The 12,279-nt window shown below is 32.8% G+C and overlaps 3 protein-coding genes and 1 non-coding gene across 4 annotated transcripts; 3 read left to right on the top strand and 1 right to left on the bottom strand.

The window, feature by feature from the left end:
* The first annotated feature begins 1,086 nt into the window (after positions 1–1,086).
* Bm14629 lies at positions 1,087–1,159 on the top strand. The gene has a single exon. It is a non-coding gene; the product is annotated as a tRNA-Arg (tRNA).
* Positions 1,160–2,210: 1,051 nt separating this feature from the next.
* On the top strand, positions 2,211–4,544 carry Bm10681 (Uncharacterized protein; the record flags this gene model as incomplete). The annotated part of the gene is made up of 5 exons (XM_001900335.2): positions 2,211–2,344; positions 2,495–2,580; positions 3,030–3,148; positions 3,899–4,001; positions 4,279–4,544. 5 exons carry the CDS (start codon positions 2,211–2,213, stop codon positions 4,542–4,544), a joined length of 708 nt encoding a protein of 235 aa, XP_001900370.2.
* Positions 4,545–7,580: 3,036 nt separating this feature from the next.
* On the bottom strand, positions 7,581–9,804 carry Bma-wdr-4 (Uncharacterized protein; the record flags this gene model as incomplete). The annotated part of the gene is made up of 6 exons (XM_001900336.1): positions 7,581–7,794; positions 7,892–8,052; positions 8,373–8,491; positions 8,659–8,877; positions 9,001–9,250; positions 9,643–9,804. The coding sequence occupies 6 exons, from the start codon at positions 9,802–9,804 to the stop codon at positions 7,581–7,583; spliced, it is 1,125 nt and encodes a 374-aa protein (XP_001900371.1).
* A 518-nt stretch (positions 9,805–10,322) lies between these two features.
* On the top strand, positions 10,323–11,672 carry Bm10680 (Uncharacterized protein; the record flags this gene model as incomplete). Its single annotated transcript, XM_043076932.1, has 3 exons — positions 10,323–10,450; positions 10,769–10,793; positions 11,535–11,672. The coding sequence occupies 3 exons, from the start codon at positions 10,323–10,325 to the stop codon at positions 11,670–11,672; spliced, it is 291 nt and encodes a 96-aa protein (XP_042932866.1).
* Between the last annotated feature and the right edge of the window lie 607 nt (positions 11,673–12,279).

Genomic DNA, 12,279 nt, shown 5'->3' with positions numbered 1-12,279 from the left:
ATAAGGAATCTTTCAGTGAACCGTCAGGTATGAACTTGAACATAGTAAATTTTGAAGCTGAAAAGAATTTGTTCGATTTTTCCAAAAAAACAGAAGATGGAGTCATTTTGGAATAACTTCAGAATTGAAACCATTTCTTTGTAATATTTTATAACCTGATCTATTCCTAAATAAGATCGAGAATTTCTTGTCTAATACCTAATAAAGCCAGTGGTTTATTCAATTACCAGTCAAGATTATATCTGTCAAGAGATTGTTCATTATCCTCTGAAATATCACTTCATTTTAATGAAACTATTTTCACTTTTTTAAATAAAGAATTAATTCTTTGACGACTGCAAGATGAATTCGTTGGGAATTACATTGTTTCTTTCCTCCGTACTAATGTGGTAAATGTTCCTTCTTCCGTCCACATTCATTTATTTCTTCGTCTAAATCAGTGAAAGCGGTATTCTCCTGATTTGCTGAACAATGAGTGTGAATCTGAGCAACAGAGTTAACAAATTATGTAAGATATTTTATAGCCTAAAAATTCCTTTCAAGCCTTGGCTTGTTTTTACATTTCAAATTCTTTTTGATTAAAATATGGTTGATTTGGAATTAATATGTTTCTAAAAGTCGATTGCACTAGTTCTGATTCAAATTTCGTGTTAAATATGGAGGTGAAATTTCCAAACGTATTCTGGAAAGGAAGCTTCTGGTCTTCTGAAGGGAGTATCTCTCTACGATTACTCCATATTTTCAATCTTTTCGATCAGATCTTTCCCATTGAATATCTAAATATTTTCCTGAAGTTATTAAACGTTTGAATCGGGAAATAGTTGAATTTAAATCAAAAACTGATACATATTACTGCCTTACTGCTATCTTCTTTGTCATTCCTTCCTTCCACTCTGCAAGCAGTCATGCAAAATGTCATCTAATCACGAATCGCACACCTTGCAAGTCTGAATAGCCCTTCTCTTCTCTCCCTGCAGTTCACCGTCCTGCAGTCTAATCGCTTCTGCAGTATACAACTAATTGATCATATTCCAGTAATATAAGATCCTATATGACGTCATAAAATTCGTGGTGGCGTCGATGGCTGACCCTGTGGCCTAATGGACAAGGCATCTGACTTCTAATCAGGGGATTGCAGGTTCGAGTCCTGCCAGGGTCGTTCGACATCACTAAGTTACTGTGGCGGCATCGCCCTATTTTGAGAGTTTAGTGGCATTAGAAAAGTAAAGGATTTCGTGGAAATGCTCAGCTTCGTTTTCTAAGCAAAAATAAATAAATTTGAGCTGTTTCTCAGTCATGAAACACTCGTTAAGTAATGGAGCATCAGTTATTACGAGCTGACATAGCTTTGTGCAAAGTATGACAAAGGATGACCTTTTGGATTAATAGTGAAATGATCAAAGAAAAATATGCGAATCACAAAAGCCTTCACACACAAGATATTATTAACTTGATGACCGCATTCCTGTCATCCCTTGACCTCCTTCTTATTTCATCCTTCTCCTCTTTCTTCTACCTTTATATCTGTTAATCAAAATCAAGAAGAAAAAGTGTCACCTAACTTTCGTCCTGTCCGTGCATGCGCTCTTTTATCTTCCATTCAGTCTTACACACATTTCTTCAAATTCCGAATCAGTCCCATTTACCCCCTTTTTAATATGTTTGCAAGCGTTTCATATGTTATATCACCTACCTCCTTTTCTTTACGTCGTGCCATCATAGTTCTCATGCAACTACCACTGATTTCAAAGACATTCCTTTTTTTTTTTTCCATTAATGTAGTCAAACTCTCTAAGAGCTCACAAAAAAAATTCGATTATATGTCTTTTCTACAAAATTTTTCATCAAATTTTTGTGTTTTAAAATGTTGTTAGCACTTTTTTCATTAAAACACACGCAGTTCCGCTTTTTAGTTAACGCTTTCCAGAGTCTTATTAACTTTTTATCTATTTGGTAAGTATAAACTAGAAGCATATTTGGTATGGAAACATAAATCTGGTAATATTAGGTTATAAATTCCGAAATCGGAATTATGACAAAAAATAAATTTGCCAAAAGTTTACTTGTGCTATTCGATCCAATAACCCAAGCATATTCACTGCAGGTAGAAAGCTTAAACTGAACGTGCGTGTGATAAACGGTACTGTTATTTCCTTATTGCTGTTGGCTTCGCATATTTTCAGCGTCACCTGTGTCCATTTTATTGATATATGTTTACCTTATCGCTGATAGCTACATTATTCGCGACCGTTACTGTAGATAGCTTAATATTGTACCATCCTGTTTATCCAAATTATGTAATACCTAAGCATCTGCAGAATTTTGAAAGAAACGCTCCACCGAGGTTTGTATTTGCATTTCCATTTCCATTTATTCTATGGTGTTTTAATTCAAGAAAAAAAAGCAATTTATGAATCGTTGTCATTGAGGGCATTTAAATCCAGCATATTTCTATTCAGTAATGAAAGAACTTTAAAATCTTCATGAATTCCAGAGTTTTTGTCAGGGATCCAGATATGCCGTCTTCCGGTATAGTGTTTCTCAGAAAAAATTCACAACAAAGGCTCCTTAATTTTCCAGGTACATAGACATAGAATTCTTAGCTTTTTTCTTTTCCATTTATTCCATCAGTTATAAACAATTTGATATTATTATTTTTTATCCAGAAAACTGATAGAAAATTGATTTGCTACAAATTTATTTTTTACTCTTCACTGATAGAACTTATTATTTTAAAGTGATCTTGTTTACAAGGTCCCTACTTTCATTCATTTTGTTCTTAAAACTGAACTCAAGCAAATTTGACATGGAAACCGGAAATTGATACCAGCATAGGAGCCACTTTTGCTGCATGTTCTCACTTCCACTTTTTTCGGACTATGTCACTATCTGGTTTGTTCTGAGGACCAGAGTGAACGAAAGAAAACTAAATTACTTGCAACTATTAGCAGTTGTCACCAACTGAGTCATAGTCACATTCATGTAGTAATCACAGGACAGAGAATGTCATTTATAAAAATATTTTGCAGCTGTTGAATCAAATCTGCATGAAAGCAACAATCGACAAAAGCTTCATTCAGGTCGAAGTTACTTTGGGCAGCAAAAACTGGAAGCAATTAATAAGCCTATCATTGCTGCGAACAGCAAAGTGAGCGATTACCTTTCTGATTAAGAAATATTTTGAAGTTTTTCTTCTCTTTGAAATCTCAATCAGACTTTAAACCGCGCTTAAATTAGTTTTTGCAATTGAAAACAATATTCGATTACAACTGAAATGATTCCAAATGCTATTTTCTGAGATTGTTCATTGATTCTCTCTAAAACAAACGAAAAGTTCATAGATTCACAAAAATTTTGCTAATTTTAATAAAGCATTCGGTTTCTAACAAGTTCATTATGATTTGGATGAGATATTAATAAACATTTATCAATTGATGTTGGTATCATAAAGAAGATGGCTCTAACTAATTAATTCTTCGTGCAGTAAAGTTCGTCTGAGCAATGTTAGGTGAAGTAATATAATCGCAACACGTAGCTAAGCAAATTAAGTATGATGATGTGATATCGGCGAATAAAAATTGTAATAAAAGCAGTAATTTAAGGAGGGAAGTAGTACGGAATTTTTCGGATAATTATTTCACCTTATAGAGTGTCTCTATCCTAGAACACATCAGTACTACCTCTCTTTCCAGTTGACACGATTTCACCACAGATGAGCTTGTTATTACATAATCGATATTTCTATAAATTAAAACAAATAAGAAACAGTTTTAAATTGAAACTTAAAAAGGAATAGATGCAAGGTTGAATTGAAGCAGGATCAAGGGTGCAGTTGAAAAATAAGCCAAAGAAAGGTATCCGGGATAGATGAATTAAATAATATTATAATTTATTTCAGCTATCGAAGAACATGCCCTCTCGATTTTACGCTATTTTCGATTCCAAATCGAAGCAATTCGTGACAAGCAGTGAATCGAGATCATCAAGATGGGATGAAAACGGTATTGTTTTTTTTTTTACTTTTTTTTTAAAACGGTATTTCAATTTTTTTTTGTTCTCGTCCTATTCCAAGCATATGTGATACTATTTGTTGTTGATTTTCTTCTGTAACATCTATCTAAGTGATTGCAAGCAATTAATGTTCCAAAGGAACTGAATGGCCAGTGATTGATTCCATTAAAATGGTTATGAGACAATTTAGTATTTTCTGGGGGTTTTTTTTTTAGGGATAAGAAATTTATTTAATATTAAGGATGCAATTAATGGCTCTGGTTTTAGATGATAATGAAGCAGCATCAATATCAATGCCATATTATGAGGGGACTGCTCAACAAATCTCACCTGAAAAAGGCGCGAAAGTTGCATTAATTAACTCGCTTACTGAGAAGCTAAGAACCAGATCGTCGACTTCGTTTGGGTCAGATCAAAGACTAAAATCTGTCATTTCCAGAATACCTGATACTGAGATTTCAAATCGGTTCAACTCAGGGTTTAAAATATCTGTAATCGATAGTGACGCAGTTATCAAACCACGGAAACTTTAATCACTACTGCTTTAGCATGAAATGATGCATGCAAATCTTAGCATTTTATCTCAGATAATAAAGTCCCAACCAGGTGAGTTATTATTTTCCCGTTGTTAAAAAATTTCATCTTTTTTCTTCGATTAAATAGTATTACGACTTCACTGCTTTGTAACTAATGCTACGCTAGAATATTTTATTCAAAAGAACAGAAGCTGGTGAAAATTTCCTTCTATCTTTGAAACTAATTACTTCAGAATCTGTTGTACCACTTTTGATTACAGCTCATTCACCTTAATAAAGTCGTATTATAATTCCGTTTTCCCGTTTCTCATAGATGTTTTCTTTCTGGTACTCCGAAAATCTTTGTTAGATTCACTAATTTGAATTACTTAGAAATATTATTCAGTTGAACGTGTACTTTTTTAATTACGTACGAATAATTCTGTATCCTGTATAATTTGCATCAGCCATTATTTTTCTTACTGAATCATAGTTAAATACTATTGAAAATAATACTGAAGCTGATGACATTCCCCATCCATGGTGAATTATAAACTCCCAAACTATATGTTGAAAAAGCTCATCAATAAGCGAAAATCAACATAGGTCGATTTTAGTAGATGAACAAAATCAAGCTTGACAGGGTGTCGAGAACCTCGAAATAACTTATAATAATATATCCAAATAATAAAATAATTTATATTGTGAACATCTTTTACTCAAATGATCATTCGCATAAATTGTAATTTAATAAGTGTTAAAATGTCTAGCGTGACATTAGGCTAATTCCTCCTTTTTTTTTTAATTACCATGCTTTTCTCCAATAGTTAAATTACTGGAAATGAAAACATATGCAAATGCTTCCGATCTGATAATATCGCGTTTCAGCCGTTACGCTATAATAAGACCAGACTTTTTTGGATTATATTACAATATGCTTTTGTAAATTACCCAATATATCTTATGTGAATTGGTTACCAGGCTGTCTCTAAAGACTTCCTTTGAACACCTTGACGATTCTCCTAAACTACGGCTAAATTACGAGGTCCTATTCAAAATCGGAAACAATTCCTTCAAATTATCTTTATTCTCTTTTGATTAAGAATTATTATATAATATACCATCCGTCTTGCACAAAAAAATAAATCTCTATAACAAGTTTTGTTTATGATATACCAAACTATTCAAATAAAAGTTTTCGACAGAAATAGGAATCCCTTTCTCGAGAAACATTTAACAAATTACCATGAATAAAACAGATAAATGTAATTTGTAATAAATTAAAAAAGTCACTGATTTATTCAAAGCAGTACATTAATCTTTGACTGAAATCATGAGATCATCTTACGTATTGCCTAGACTTCCTTTACATTTTTAAAACAACTGAATTGTGATTTCTTTTCAGGTAAGCATTATTAACGATATTGATATTGCCGCTATTTGCCTTTTTTCAAAATTTCTGCTATTTTATGCCAGACCACGTAATTAATTAATCCTTCACTACCAAAACGTAACAATGTTATTCGTCATTTTCAGCCGACAGCAAGTTACATTTAGATTTTTTCTATTCACGCAAATCTTTCATTAAATTTGAAAATCATTAAAACATTATGCGAATTGTACATCAATGGGTAGCAAAAGCATTTCAAAAAAAAAAGTAACATAAAATAAAAAGTAAAATAAAAGTCTATTATATCCATAAATGCATTACTGCCGTAAATGTTACGTACATTCTCTGCAGAAAATGTCATGTAAAATTAAGACACGTTTTGCTTTCAAATCATTTTCTCATACCGAAAATCATCGCTATATGTCGTTAAGACTTACATAAACTTTGAGCAATAAACGAAAATATGACATACTAATACACTCGTACACGTTGCTGAAATCAATAATGCCTTATAAAAATTTATATTATAGATTTTCCCTAACTCTACATTTAGAAACGCAACTATTACGAAGACATCTGATAAATAGCTGCTTCAAGACTTGTTCAATTTTTATCAAGGCAAATGATAACCCAATACTTCACTGAGTACTGTTAAATTATATCGGAATAACAGTCATAACATTATGACAAATGTTGAGAAACTGCGTCCAGCAGGCACTTAAGTTTGACCTTCGTTTCTCCTTCAGTTGAATAAATAATTGTCCTATGAAATTCTACTAACGTGACGTAGTGAATATTTTCCCGGCAGTAAGACTGATTGATGATAATTCATCTGAGTTACTAATAATTAACCATTTAAATAATTATGCTGTCAACATTTTTAGGAACGAACTTCATGTGCAAGTAGCTTATGTAGTAGCCTTATTATTAGATGCAGTATACCAGATTATCAATCGAATAACTTGCAGAAGGTGTCATGAATTTGTCTTGAAAGGTTCTGATAACAACCAGGAATTTAAAGCGTTTACCTTGATTGTAGAAAGGTAGTTCAATTAATGCATAATATCCACTGTCCCGACATACTTTACTATTGTTAGTAATATAGTAACAGTGGTGTTATCTGCTGACCGTGGGAACAAAATTATTGGCGTCCGCTATGCTCAGTGTATCAAATTGGAGTTAGATTGAATCTTTGCTGATATAAATTTTTAAGACGAAAAATACCAAAAGACAGAGTAGCCAGGGAAAAAGAGTATTTTTTCATTATTATCGGTTTCCTTTTTGGGAAAAAAGAGATTACATATTAATTTTTTCTTCCGTTGTTTATTAATATGTGTTAAGAATTGGAGTGGTTTATAACAAACATTACAACGAATGTTGCATCTGGATACATAAAAATTGTAAAGATTCAATTACAGTACAAGAACTGTTACAGAATCGAATAGGAAAATGAGTATGTAAATTTAGTTAAATCATGATAATAAACAAAAGCATGAGAAATGAATCTGAAGGATCTAAAATTAGTCAAGTGGTTCATAAAATTGTTAACATTTATTTATAATTTGAATGGTTAATTTAATTTTTTTAATGAATTTATTTTATTTAGAGTTTCGCGAAATTGAAATTCGTGACAGATGTTAGCACGTAATTAATTGGAAAAAAAATTAATATGAACTACTTGCTGACAATTTTCGTCTTTTTCTCCTTATACGCTCTGTCTTACGTTGCTTATAATTTTCAACATTATAAAACCCAACTTTTTTTTCCAATGGTAGTGAAATCTCCCTAACTGAACCTAAACAATTTACAACACATTCATCAATATCACTAACTGATTCGAGATAGCCATCATCCAATCTTCCGAAAACAACTGATGACCTACAAATTTGTAAAAATAAGTAAACCAAAATTGGAAGGACAGGAAATACCGTTTAAACTAAAAAAAAAAAAAAAAAAAACTGTTACAGAAAATTACTTTGTAATACCAAAAACAAAAATTCCATTTTCTTCTACAGTGATGTCGATAACAAAGTCCGAACAAGTCAAGCATTCGATTTTGAAATCATTATTTTCTTGAAAGAAGGTAACGATTTGTGCTGTTTTACAATGTTCGAAAATCACAGCCAATTTTATGCCCTGTAAGTAATTACATAGCTTATTGAATGTCTACAAGTTTCGAAGCTTAACAATAATTTATTTGTTAAGGAAATAAATTAAATTAAAAAGCGAAAAACGTATCGAGCAGAATTCAGAATAACAATGGCAACATATGACACGAAAAGGGAGAATAACGAAAATTGTCAACCAACACAACAGACCAAAAGTAATATGCAAGGTATTTCTTGAAAAACAAAAGACTTCAAAAAACTTTTGATTCCCAAAAATTTTGTATTCATTTTGTTGCGTTTTGCAAAAAGATAATATTAGATCAGTTAAGCCAGTTAAGATGAAAATACCTTCGAAGAGTAATTCGGAAACATCTTACAACGACGAATTGCCTTTTTCTCAAGGCAATTGCACTGGGCAACTTGCTTTCCATCATCTATATTCCAAACTCTTAAAGTACCATCACCACCTACAATTCTTTAACTGGACGAACATTTGAATGATTTACATCAAATTTATCTAAAAAAAGTAACTGTTATCACAACAACTATATCGAATAATTGTTATCACACAAAAACAAAACAAATAAAAACTACTAACCACATCCAGTTTCGTAATATTAGGATAACAATCTACCTGAAGAGAAAAGCAACGTGTCCTTTGACTGAATCGAACTGACGTATGAGCTATGACCCAAACAAAAGCGATGTATGACATAACATTCAGGATAATGCGAAATACGAATTTTCTCGTCACGGTCAACACTTGTCAAGAACCTTCGGTCATTTGACATATCAATATCCAGGACCATCGATACATGACCTAGCAGAAGTTCACCTTCACAATTTCCTTCATCTGAAAACTAAAGGAAACAATAATGCACGACATAACTTGATCCCAGAATATGATTTAAAGCTAAAATAGAAAGATACGCGAGCTTTCTTAAATCATTTAAAATTATAGATGTAAAAGCCTAACTATCAGTGAATTCATCGTTCTTTCCTGAATTTTCTGCATACAAGCTATAGCGACGAACATTACCCGCTCGATCAGAAACAATTACAAATTTTTCCGAAATATCCAAAATCACGGCTGTTGGTGCTTTTGGCAGTTGCAGCGCTGGACGTACTTCTATCCAGTCTTTTAAAATATTATACAGGAAACATTCTTTTGATGTAGTAGCGACCGCGAATAACGTGCCATCTTTACTCAGTGTACTTGCCAGAATCTCAAAATGTTTTTGCCATGATTTTAGTATTCATTTCTATCAACCACTTCAGGTTTTCCAAAAAAAAAAAAAAAAAAAAAAAAAAAAAACGAACAGTACACGATTAAGGCAAACTGAAACAGTCTAAATTTAGTGAGTACTCATTTTTCTCCCTGATTAGAAATTCGAAAACAGACTTAAACAACAAAGATATGAAAGTCTTAAATGGAAACACCTATTAGTTGTGCAAATACTAATGGGTATTTAAGCATTCTAATTCTAAATACAATGACGTGAAGCATGCTGAAAACAGCAGAAGGTGAGACAGACCAATATCTTAAAGATATAGTCATTGTCCAATTATTTATAATTTAGTACCAGTAAATTAAGAAACCTATAGACAAATCATTCACCTGATCTTTCTCTTTTCGAGTTGCGGTGCCCTTAAATGGCACTAAAATATCACGGCAGAGTTTCAGCTTCGAAGAAATGCTATCAATTGTGAAAGCAAATTCGAAAATATTTCTTCCCGCAGCAATGTACACTCTGCCATTGTGGCAATGAATCTGAGCCATTTATTGTAGATACAACCCTAAGGATTCAAAGGATTAATTCAAAAGAAATGATAACTTTAGTGTGCAAATACGAAACAGTACAAATTTTGGAGTGGGATGGACTTCTCTCCACAAAACTAAAACAGTGTCGTGTGTCGCAATCCTATTAAGACAGATTAATTAGCAGATTCCTAGCTATGCCACACAAATCTTTAGTTCAGCTTCTATCAGTACATACAGTTTCAGAAACAACAAGGATGACATATAAAGTAACAAAGTGACAAAGAACAGCAACGAGAAAGGAAGAGAGAGTTTGAAGTGAAGAGACGCTAGCTAGTGAGATAGTTTGACAATAGCGTAGCTTCAGAGATTAAAGATGGAAATGAAATAATCAGTATTGGTATGAGAGGACAACATGGATCATCGCGCAGTGTTCCCTCTTCTCTCGTTCGTTCACTGTGAGTCTGTGAAAGACAATACAGGCGACAGGTAATGAGAGATAAGTAGTTGACAAATGAAGTTTTAGGGCATAGACAACAATGAGGTCATCTGTACTCAGATTCTGTGCAAAGGTCAATCAGGAAACTCTCCAAGTAAGTAGGAAGAATTTGTTCCGGATATGTGGTACTATTGTGGTCGCAGAAATAGTGCTTGCTGCGTATGTTGAGTAAGTTCATTTCTGGTTGAAATTGGACAGGGGAAAATGTTTAAAGAGATCTATTTAATTAGTAACAGGTATATTTCCGAGAGGCATTAATAACATATATATCTCGAATAGTTTCATACAAAATTTTAAAGAAATAGTTTCTCTTCCAGTGAGGTATATTGAGCAGATTGCAGCGTAAAAAATTGTTAAAACTAGAAGTGCTATACTCAGAGACATCTTTTTTAAACAATTTTTTTGCTATCGCTGGTGATTTCTGACAAATTCTCATGCAATTTAAGAAACATGAACAATTTAGAGAGTTTGCTCTGCCAACTCCAGATATGGTGTACGATTTCCACATGAGGTTTTCTCGAGAATTTGCTGATTTCGCAGTGGGCAACAAATATGGCGCTAAAACTTCTCGTCATATTGGTGGCAAGTAAAAGATCAGAACTGATTAAATTTGGAATTATGTTACATTTCTTTCAATGCAGTTTCTAATATAAATTGATTGGTTGTGAAGCATTGGAGTTCAAATAAAAAGAAAAAGTTAATTCAACACGAAGGTGTGTCACAAAACTCTCATATAAAAAGGAAAAGGTCAAAAAACGATGGATTTTGAAATACCAATTTTACCTTTGCATTTTTTAATAGGTTATGACATGCGATATATTTAATCACAGACCATTTAGTAGATAGAATAAAAAAGAAGTCAAACTCAGTGAAGTCATTGAGTACAGCAACAGGAAGGGATCGATTAATCATGTTTTAATAAATATGGTGACCTGTTAACCATGTATTTCCTGTGCTTAATAATGTAAGACAACTATTAGGAAGCAGATGGAACATTTTTAAAGAAATCAATTATAGAGTTATGGGTGTCAGACAGATCTATCTATTCTCTGCATAAATCCTTTACCGTACTTTTTATATATTTTATACCCACCTTTTCAGAGAACGATGAATTTCTCTTCTATTTTGTAGAAGATACCATTCGGTGTACAGGAATGCTATGAATTTGACACTTCATTATTTCTCACTTCTTCAGTAGCAGTGACTTGTTTTTTACTTTTTCTAATAACGGGAGAGAATTTTTATGTTTAAGGTTATTATGCCTATAGCAGAAACACGATCACTAGTCCATTTTCATGAAGGTAGTCTGGGGATCTACAAGTATTTCCAAAAAGAATCGGAAATCCAGAAAGGTACTGGATTTCCGATTCTTTTTGGAAATATCAGTTAGTGTTCGTAGCTTCTCTGCATCTTCTACTATCCTTGACACTTACAGTTTGCTACTCTTCTATATTCTTACCAAAATATGTCTGACAATTAAAGGTATTACATGGGAATAAATTTGAGCGAAACACGGAAAGGGATGGTTTTCATGATTTCTAGACATAGGGAAATGCGATGCGTTTAGCTCTTTAGCTCCTTGCCAGGTTATGAGTCTTGTTTAGTCACACAGACTGTAAGAAACACATTCATTGACTAGTTTCACAAGTCTCACCTCTTAAGAGATTATAATTTTCACTGTGTCTGGCAGGATGATGCGAGTGTTAGAATAACTGGGCCATGCTATGGAGACTGGATCTGGATGGCCAGAAGGTGTGGGTAAAGTTAAGTGGTGTCGTTTCAGGATTGTTGTACCCGCAGATGTTCTCTAACTTCCTTAAATGGAATATCTAAAAGATTATTTTCTTTTTCTTTTAGCTAGCTCTTTTAATACCATGCTAATGTATTATATTACTGCGTAGATAGGTTTATAAATTGATGCTATTGACTCATATTTAAGAAGTATATCTGCTTGGTAGTGAGTTGTTATTCTGCCTGAAACGTATTTATATATATTT

The sequence above is a fragment of the Brugia malayi genome (assembly GCF_000002995.4).
Source record: "Brugia malayi strain FR3 genome assembly, contig: Bm_v4_Chr1_scaffold_001, whole genome shotgun sequence".
Classification (NCBI taxonomy): Eukaryota; Metazoa; Nematoda; class Chromadorea; order Rhabditida; family Onchocercidae; genus Brugia; species Brugia malayi.
This window is presented reverse-complemented; position numbering and strand designations above follow the sequence as displayed.